The following is a 10796-nucleotide window of genomic DNA, read 5'->3' as shown; positions in this document are numbered from 1 at the left end:
CTTCATGACTTATACATGTTCCTCTGACTATGAGATTATGCAACTCCCGAATACCGGGGGAACACCTTGTGTGCTATCAAACGTCACAACGTAACTGGGTGATTATAAAGATGCTCTATAGGTGTCTCCGAAGGTGTTTGTTGCGTTGGCATAGATCAAGATTAGGATTTGTCACTCCGTGTATCGGAGAGGTATCTCTGGGCCCTCTCGGTAATGCACATCACTATAAGCCTTGCAAGCAATGTGACTAATGAGTTAGTTACGGGATGATGCATTACGGAACGAGTAAAGAGACTTGCCAGTAACGAGATTGAACTAGGTATGATGATACCGACGATTGAATCTCGGGCAAGTAACATACCGATGACAAAGGGAACAACGTATGTTGTCATGCGGTTTGACCGATAAAGATCTTCATAGAATATGTAGGAGCCAATATGAGCATCCAGGTTCCGCTATTGGTTATTGACCGGAGATGTGTCTCGGTCATGTCTACATAGTTCTCGAACTCGTAGGGTCCGCACGCTTAACGTTCGATGACGATTTGTATTATGAGTTATGTGATTTGATGTACCGAAGGTTGTTCGGAGTCCCGGATGAGATCATTGACATGACGAGGAGTCTCGAAATGGTCGAGACGTAAATATTGATATATTGGAAGGCTATATTCGGACATCGGAAAGGTTCCGAGTGATTCGGGTATTTTTCGGAGTACGGGAGAGTTACGGGAATTCGCCGGGAGAAGTAATGGCCCTTATTGGGCTTTAGTGGAGAGAGGGAAAAAGGGCCAAGAGGTGGCGCGTGCCTCCCCCATTCCCAAACCGAATTGGACAAGGGGTGGGGTGCGGCCCCCCTTTCCTTCTCCCTCTCCCTCTCTTTCCTTCTCTCCTGCTCCGAATAGGAAAGAGGAGGGGAATCCTACTTGGAGTGGGGAGTCCTAGTAGGATTCCCCACACCGGCGCGCCCCCCTTGTGCCGGCCACCTCTTCCCTCCCCTTCTTTATATAGGTGGCCAGGGGGCACCCCAAAGGCACTCAAGATTTGTCTTAGCTGTGTGCGGTGCCCCCCTCCACAGTTACACACCTCAGTCATATCGTCGTAGTGCTTAGGCGAAGCCCTGTGCCGGCAACTACATCATCACCGTCGCTACGCCGTCGTGCTGACGGAACTCTCCCTCGGCCTCAACTGGATCAAGAGTACGAGGGACGTCATCGAGCTGAACATGTGCTGAACACGGAGGTGTCGTACGTTCGGTGCTAGGATCGATCGGATCGTGAAGACGTACGACTACATCAACCACGTTGATATAACGCTTCTGCTTTCGGTCTACGAGGGTACATGGACACACTCTCCCACTCGTTGCCATGCATCACGTAGATAGATCTTGCGTGATCGTAGCAAATTTTTTGAAATTACTGCGTTCCCCAACAGTTTTTATCCATAATAATGCTTTTTGGAGTAATTCTAATGTCTTTTCTCTCATAATATGCAAGGTACACAGAAAGAGGGAGAATTCCGGCAGCTGGAAATCTGGACCTGAAAAAGCTACGTCAGGCTACCTATTCTGCATAACTCCAAACAAGCTGAAACTTCACGGAGAATTTTTATCATATATATGATGAATATTGGAGCAAATAACTACCAGAGGGGGCCCACCAGGTGGGCACAACCCACCTAGGCGCGCCAGGCAGCCCTGGTGGGTTGTGCTCACCCAGGACCACCTCCGGTGCCCATCTTCTGGTATATAGGTCATTTTGACCTAGAAAAATAAATAAGGAGAGGACTTTCGGGATGGAGCGCCGCCGTCTCGAGGCAGAACTTGGGTAGGAGCACTTTTGCCCTCCGGCGGAGCGATTCCGCCGGGGGAACTTCCCTCTCGGAGGGGGAAATCATCGTCATCGTCATCACCAACAACTCTCCCATCTTATGGAGGGCAATCTCCATCAACATCTTCAACAGCACCATCTCATCTCAAACCCTAGTTCATCTCTTGTGTTCAATCTTGTTACCGGAACTATAGATTGGTGCTTGTAGGTAACTTGTAGTCGATTACTATATGGTTTATTTGGTGGAAGATCATATGTTCAGATCCAATATGCTATTTAATACCCCTCTGATCTTGAGCATGATTATCATTTGTGAGTAGTTACTTTTGTTCTTGAGGTCACGGGAGAAATCATGTTGCAGGTAATCTTGTGAACTTGATATGTGTTTGATATTTTGATAGTATGTATGTTGTGATTCCCTTAGTGGTGTCATGTGAACGTCTATTACATGACACTTCACCATATTTGGGCCTAAGGGAATGCATTATGGAGTAGCAATTAGATGATGGGTTGCGAGAGTGACAGAAGTTTAAACCCAGTTTATGCGCTATTCCCTAAGGGACCGATTGGATCCAAAAGTTTAATGCTATGGTTAGAATTTATTCTTAATACTTTTCTCGTAGTTGCGGATGCTTGCGGGAGGGTTAATCATAAGTAGGAGGTTTGTTCAAGTAAGAACATCACCTAAGCACCGGTCCACCCACATATCAAATTATCAAAGTAGCGAACACAAATCGAACCAACATGATGAAAGTGACTAGATGAAATTCCCGTGTACCCTCAAGAACGCTTTGCTTATTATAAGAGACCGTTTTGGCCTGTCCTTTGCCACAAAAGGATTAGGCTACCTTGCTGCACTTTTGTTATTACTATCGTTACTTGCTTGTTACAAATTATCTTGCTATCAAACTACTCTGTTACTTACAATTTCCTACCTTACTGAAAACCACTTGTCATTTCCTTCTGCTCCTCATTGGGTTCGACACTCTTATTTATCGAAAAGAGATACAATTGATCCCCTTTACTTGTGGGTCATCAGCGACCCATTTTATCCGCATGCGTCCGTTTGGGTCGGCGCGGACAAAAGTAGACGCCCAACGCGCCGACCCTAACCCAAATCTCGTCCGCCTGGCGTCTGCGCCGACCCATTTCCGGCCCAAAATTGCGCCGGAAATGCGTCGGCGCGGACGCGACGTGCGTCTCCTCGGTGTCCGCCGCGGTCCCACTTGGCGGCCACTCAACTACCGCCCGACGTCTAATTTATAACGACCACCGATAGTGGGCCCCCTAGTCAGCTAGTGGAAGCATCCTTTTTTAACCCACGCGTGCGGCCGGGGCCGGCCTCATCCACTGTCGTCCACATCTTGTCCCCCCACCACCCCCTTGTGCTTCCTTGCCGGCGACACCACCAAACCCTAACAAGCAATGGGCCTCATCGGCAGCGGCAGCGGCAAGGGCAAGTGCACCGCCGACGCCTCATCCTCCCGTGCTCCTCCTCCCCCTCCTCCTCAGGCGCCAGCGCGTGTCCGCCCAGGTCGCCAGCGTCTGCACATCCCGGTGCACATAGCGCGATGGCACTGGGAGTAGAGGCAGCCGCTGCCCTACCCCGACGTGACGCTGCCGCACCACTGGCACCTGGATCCGCACCGGATCCGGTGCCGGCGGTTCCGTGGACACAGCGGCCGCACGACGAGGAGGTGCGCAGGTGCCGGGCGCAGCTCACGCCGGCGCAGCTGCGAATGTCCGAGTACGCCGCCATCTCTCCCAACTAGGAGGCGTGGTTTGCCTTCAAACACGAGGAGCAACGGCGGCTAGGCTTCGACGCCAACCCGCTGTTTCCACCGCCGCCCCCGCGGGTAGTGCCGGAGGAAATGGAGGCGGAGGCGGAGTAACCAAGCCGCCCTCGAGGAGGCCCTGCAGCACGCGCTGGAGGCTAGCCGACTCGAGGAGGACGCGCATTGGGATGGGCTTGAGCAAACCCTTGCCTTGTCGGCAGCAGGGGACTCCGGCGGCGGCATCGAGGTCGTCGTCCATGGCGAGCGGCGGGAGCGCGCATGGGCGGGAGGGTTTTACGGAAAATGAAAGAAAATGGTGGAGGCTGCAACCGACCAGCGGGCCAGGGGGAGGAGTAGACAGGCGTGTGCGCTCGTTCGTCTCGCATCCGCGCCGACATAAATCCGACTAAAAAATAGTCCGGGAATGGATCGACGGGCGGACAAAAACCAGACACGGTCCGTTTGAGTCGACGCGTTGGGCCGACTTTTCTATCCGCGCCGAACCAAACGAATGCGCGCGCACGAATGGGTCGGCGCGTTGGAGTTGCTATAAGCGCTGAGCATTGGAGATGCCCTAACCGTGGCCGGAGCGATGGTCCCTGGCTCCCTGCCAGTCACGTTGCTGGGCGACGTCGCCCTCGTACGCGACGCCACGGCCAAGTGGCCCGCTCCTTGTCTCACCACCTGTCCGGATCGATAACGGCCAACGGGAGCGAGTGGTGCGGAGAGGCGATCGAGACCGACGTCACCCACGTCGGCGCTCCATGCCGGCCACGCTTTTGTGATCCATCCACGGCCAGAAGTCACAAGTGATCCGGGCGATCACGGAGGAAATGACACGCGCGCACGACGAATTTTACTGCCGATTTGTGCACGTAGTACGTAACAGCTGACGTTACACGGCGTAGAAAAAAGCAGGACGGGGAAACGTGCATCCGATGCCGTAGATCGTGATCCAGAGAAGGTAGTATGCGTGGTGATCGGACGCGGAGATCGTGACCCAAGGCGAAAATAGGTCTAGAGAGTTACACAGTTGTCAAGCATCTGATCTGAAGCGGCTTTGCCACGGTTGACAGATTATGATGGATTGTGACTGGCTGACAGCTCCTCGACCTCGACTAATGCCACTAAACTGAAACCAAAACAGCAAGAAAGTCGGTACATAAAGAAAGGGAAGGGTTTGCTCCGGCCAGGCAGATCCAGAGCGGGAGCCGGCGAATCTCAGCGGCATATGCAGCAGGGACCGTTTTGCTTGGTCGCCGGAGTGCACGATGTGCATCTTATTAGGGAAACTAATTATTCATTCAGTGGCGCCTGATCGTGAAGATCATAAAATATCCGTGATAGACAGATATTCAATGCAAGTTAACTGACGGACACCAAACGCAGATATGCCCTGATTCCCCTCCACTATGCTCACCGAAGACATGTGATTCATCGATCCGGTAATACTTAACCCCTCTTTTGGCACGAATCTACCACCCAATCCACTGGGCGCCGCTGTGTACCACTTCATTTTACTTCTAGCTAGTGAGCAGAGCAACATCCAATAATAACTTTGCAACTTGGCGTGAAAAGTCACTTTAATGCTAAAACTTGCGGCATACATTGAACTGGTGCCGCAACTTGACTTTGACGTACATATACGGTGCAAATCATGTTTCTATACAAACAGAGTGCTGATTAGGCACACCAACATGGCATGAGGTGACTGGATGGCAAACTGGACGTTTGGTCTGCTATTTTGCAAAAAAAAACTCAAAAAAAAATTCTCATGAAAAATACTATGGCATGGCCGCAAGGGTCCGCTTGTCAGCCTTCCACAAATAAATGAAAAATTGGTACGCGCGAGGACTCGAGCGGATGACTTGTAGATAGCAGCAGCGCGTGTCTCAAAAAAAAAAAGCAGCAGCGTAAGGCTAACCACCTGATCCTCAGGAATTTTATGTAATACCTGGATGCTGCCGCTATACATTCTTTGACTATTAACCGGGCTGCAGTCCCTGCATCCCATTTTGCACTGTTTTTTTGTTCAGAATTTTATAGAATATGAGTAAATTATAATATTATGCTATAAATAATATATATAAGTATAAAATAAATTACATTATAAAATAATCACGTATGGATTTAGCATTTATCCATATAATAAATTATGAATTACAAAGTTGTTCATGTAATAATTTGCATATTGAATAAGAACATATATTCAATAAATTCTTATATAAGTTTAAAATTGTTCATATTTTTAACAAAATATTAATGTAATATACAAATGTATTCATGCTTTAAGTAAGTGTTTAAGTTTTTACATATTTTAGTGAATGCTTATATAAGTTTAAAAATGCTCACGGTTTAAAAAATATATTCATTGGTTATAAAAGTGTTTTACTTTAAGAAAGTTTCTTATTTTACTACATATTTTCATAAAATCTTAAACGTATTATAAAATATTCACAGTTTTAACACATGTAGTATATAAAGTGTTCATGCTTTTAAAAGATTCATATAATGTAAAAATAGTTGGCTGGGATTAGAAGCAGCGACATGTAGTCATCATGTGCTAGTGGCCACCACACCACCCAGCAGCGTTATTTTTTTTAGGAATTTATAAAATATATATTTTATTTCAGTAAATGCTATATAAGTTTAGAATGCTCATGATCTTAATAAAAAATATGTAGTATATAAAAGTGTTCATTTTTATTTTTAAATTTATTTTACAATTTACATGTATTTTAGAATGGTTATATGTGTTTCGCATCGGTTAATCACAAGGAACGACGTTGGGTGTATTGGTTTGGCCGGCGGTACTGCAGGTTTCACGTGACGTGATCAAATCCTAGCTAGGTTTTTTTCACAAAATAGCAAAGCACACGTCATCCATTCGCTGACAGTGGGCCCCATGCCACGTTGGCGCGCCTAATCAGCACTGTGTTCGTATAGAAACGTGATTTGCACCGTATATGCACGCCAAAGCCAAGTTGTGGCACCAATTCAATGTATACCGCAAGTTTTAGCACTAAACTGACTTTTCTTGCCAAGTTGTGGCACCAGTGGTGTAATTGACTCTTTCATTTAGTTTCGCCACAGGAGTACTGCTGAGTACCGAGCAACAAGAGTTATGTCCACGAATCTAAGGCCTCATTTGGTTTGTGTGAATTCTGTAGAGTCAATTACACTGGTTGTGTTAGAACTTGGCGTAAACGATCAATTGATGCTAGAGGTTGCGGTATACATCGAAGTGATGTAAAAACTTGGCTTCGGTGTGCCAATACAATGTTCTTATCCCGTCTATATACATAATTTGCTCTGACTAGACATGTGAGGTCCGTTGTCAGCCACTGAACCTGAGAGAAGGGGGCGTGTTGCCAGGTTTTTACATAAAAACTTGGATTTTTTTTTCAGAAAAGCACATGGCATTTTCACCTCTACGACTCGTGGGTCCCGTCTGTCATTACAGAGTGAAATTTACATGTAAAAGAGGGCAACCAAGTCTCGAACTAGCACGCAACCCGGTCTAGCCAGCCTCCACATCTTCACACGTCTGCAATGGATAAGTAGGATTAATGTACTACTCCCTCCGTCCAAAAAAGCTTGTCCCAAACTTGTCTCTCAGATAGATGTATGTAACACTATCCATTTGATGGACAAATTTCTACGGATGGAGGGAGTAGAACAAAGGCCACCGTGAAGCTGAAATGGGTTGCGGTCAGTGCGACCGATTTTGCACCTATTCATTTTTTCTAGAAATTTGTGTATGTAAATTATAATCTTAGTAATTCAAATAACGGTTGAAATATTCATGTATAATAAATATTGTGCATACAAGCGAATTAATTTATTTTCAAAAAGTACTCATATATTTATTTCTAAATATTCGTATATTTAAAATAATTTCTATGGATTACCAAAAGTTGTATAATTTCAAATAATGTTTTTTAAATTCGGGATTCATAATATTAATTTAATTATACAAACATTTCAATAATTATACACGCATTCTATAGTTCAATCTTTATATAATTACAAAGATTCATAATTTAGAATTTAAACTTTTGATATGAATGATTGTGTCTAATATTTAAATTATATAAGTTTCTTAAATATAAGTCATGAGTACAAACTATACACAAGGGAATATTCATAAAAATTTGTAAATGTTTTCATTCATCATTTTGTATAATTTAAATATAAGTTGTGAGTGTATATATTTTTATATTAATTAATTAATTAATTTAATATAAATTTTAAATCTCCCTATCAAATAATTTACATACACAAATATTTGAACATAATTATTATTACGTACTCCCTCCGATCCAAATTATCTGTCGCTCAAACAGATGTACCTGGACGCATTTCAGTGATAGATATTTCCGTTTGAGCGATAAGTAATATGGATCGAAGGGAGTACATGTTTTACCAATAAATTGAAAAATAGCGCGTGCAGAACGGGCCACACTATCTACAACCCATTTAAGCTCCACTTGCGTCCTCATTAAAGACTCATATAACTATATGTGTAAATAGCATTGTAACATAAATTGCGGACCTGATAATTCACATAAAGACGCAGTGGTAACATTGACCAGGAGAACCATTTTTTATTTACCAGCATGGGTGCCACCGCATGGACAGACTGGTCCTGTCACCTCACCGGCAGAGCCCGATCCTCATCCCCGCACGCCGACTGACACGAACGACCCCACCTGCCATGCACACGCTCCAACGGATATTTTCGATACGATTCCCCACTGCCGCCAGAGAGACTGACTTGTGGCGGCCTCTGGCTAGGGGCCACGGACGGGCCGGCGGCCACGCAGGAAAGCAAAGGACAGGCACGCAGCTGGCGGCCAGCTTTCCGGACAAAACAAAACAAAGGAAAGCGGTGGCGGGCGGACGAAACATGGCGCGTCGACCTCCGTGACCGGGCTCACGTGTTGTGTTGCACCGATCGATGCCCCGACCACAACCTACCTACCACCCACAGTTCTCTACGCTACGAACGAGATCCGATCTCACGGCTCCACCTGCCATTGGGACGCCCGAGTGCCGCCACGCGCTACAGCTCGGAGTTCGTGAACCTTTGGAGCTTCCTCTGGCGTCTGGGCAGGGGTACTGGGTGGAGTATACGTGGAGGCCGGTGAGAAAGATAAGGTAGAGTAGCACTGTAGCGGCAGTGAACGGGGAACGCGGGAATGTTTGTCGTTTCTTACCGCCCAACACACACACGGACGGGAACCGAGGGGTAGAAAACTGATGAGCTCTCAAAACTGACTGATTGATTCAGATAAAAGACTGATTGATTTCCTGCACAATTTCAGTGTGCAACGAGAGACTCTATCCATCCGATATTTAGTTGCGGAAGACAAAATATAGATGACGATTACATGAAGAAAAAAGAAGGAAGATCTATCCACGGATCGAAGCAGAAACAAATCTGAATCCAGCCTGCATGCAGTCCAACTCCACCCAAAAATCGAAAAAGAAAACGAAAGCTACCACCAACAGTAAGCATCATCGGCCGCTCCTATTCTCTCCTCCCGGCTACAACGCCAAATCAATAGCACTAGCACTCCATTAGCTAATAATAAGCCTCTGTTTTTCCTCCTCCCGGTTTTTCTTACCTCTGATTTAGAAATTGATTGAAATTACTTCTTGTTCGATCGCTCGCTCTATTCGGCGGCGGCGGCGGGCTTGCGGAGGACCACCATGTGCATGGGCGAGAATATGCCGGTCTCGCCGCCGAGGGTGAGGTGCTGCGCGGTCTCGTACAGCATCTCGTGCACCTCCACCACGCCCTTGGGCGCGATCCGGAGCAGGGTGAGCACGCGCACCACCAGCGAGTTGCGCCAGTAGGCGAGGCGCCCCATCTTGAGCCGCGTCCACCAGGGCAGCGACGGCGGCAGCGCCAGGTCCAGCTCCTGCACCACCTCGAACCCGACCTCCTGCGCGATGGACGCGATCTCGTCCTGCCGGCGCAGCCCCGGGAGCGCGTCGCCGCGCTCGATGCCGTGGATGGCCTCCACGTGCGCCGGGTCGTCGGCGCGGTACAGCGGCGTGGTCACCCACTCGTAGGACACGTAGAGCCGCCCCGGCTTGAGCACGCGGTACACCTCCCCGTACACGTCCTGCAGCCTGGGCGCGTGGCAGGTGGCCTCGATGGAGTAGGCGCCGTCGAAGGAGGCGTCGTCGAAGGGCATGGCCATGAAGTTGCCGCACACCACCTCGCACTGCGCGTCGAGGCCGGCCTTGCGGTTGTGCGCGCGGGCGCGGTTCACCTGGTACTCGTTGATGGTGATGCCGACGACGCGGGCGCCGGAGTGCGCCGCGATGGCGCGCATGGGCCCGCCGACGCCGCAGCCGACGTCGAGCACGCGGTGGCCCGGCTCGGCACCCAGCAGGTCGGCGACGCGCTCCTCGTGGACGCGGGTGGCGTCGCGGTGGGAGCGGCCGGGGAGCGAGGGCGAGAAGTGGAAGGACTGGCCCCAGCCCCACTCGTAGATGTCGGTGACGAGGTTGTAGAAGGTGTCGACGAAGGCGGGCACCTTGTCGGCGGAGGCCTGCGTGGAGGCCGTCTCCTTGGGGCGGCGGAAGAAGGACCAGTACTGCGTGTACTTGTCCTGCACCTTGTCCCGCGTGATGGATCCCATCTTGAGATCCACCGCCCGCTTCCCCTTCACCTCCGCCGCGCCCATCACCCACACGAACCAGTACACCAGGCCGGCGCCCACCAGCCCCGCCGTCCACGCCATCGTCGCCGGCTCCATGGTTCTTTCCCCTTGAGCTCAGCTCGAGGAGGAGGAGGGCGGGCAGAGGGGGGGAGACGGAAAATGAGCAGGGGGTCTCCGGCCGGCCTCGGAATATAAGGAGCGGTGGCCGGCAGGAGCGTGGTGGTGGTGGTGGTGGAGTGGGATCTGATCCGACGGCGCTCGGGGCTTTGGTGCGGGTTTAGGCTGATATTTCTGGCGACATGGTGGAGGCGGGGTGGTGGTGGTGGGCTCCACCGCTCGCTCCTCCTGCCAGATGGTTTTTGGCACGATGTAGCCAGAGAGGGGAGCGCTGGCGGCCTGACACCGTGCGTGGGTGAGATTGGGATGAAGGAGGGGGCGCCAGCCAGCCGGAGCCAGTGAGAACCTGCCGTACCGCCATGTGTGCGGTGACGTGTACGGCCATTTCTTTTTCCTGCCACT

At 49.3% G+C, this 10796-nt stretch overlaps 1 protein-coding gene across 1 annotated transcript; it reads right to left on the bottom strand.

The window, feature by feature from the left end:
• Positions 1-8888: 8888 nt before the first annotated feature.
• Positions 8889-10545, bottom strand: LOC109735428 (24-methylenesterol C-methyltransferase 2). The gene has a single exon (XM_020294637.4). The coding sequence runs from the start codon at positions 10371-10373 to the stop codon at positions 9279-9281; it is 1095 nt and encodes a 364-aa protein (XP_020150226.1). The 5' UTR covers positions 10374-10545; the 3' UTR covers positions 8889-9278.
• Positions 10546-10796: the final 251 nt, after the last annotated feature.

The sequence above is a fragment of the Aegilops tauschii genome, chromosome 4, assembly GCF_002575655.3.
Source record: "Aegilops tauschii subsp. strangulata cultivar AL8/78 chromosome 4, Aet v6.0, whole genome shotgun sequence".
NCBI lineage: Eukaryota > Viridiplantae > Streptophyta > Magnoliopsida > Poales > Poaceae > Aegilops > Aegilops tauschii.
This window is presented reverse-complemented; position numbering and strand designations above follow the sequence as displayed.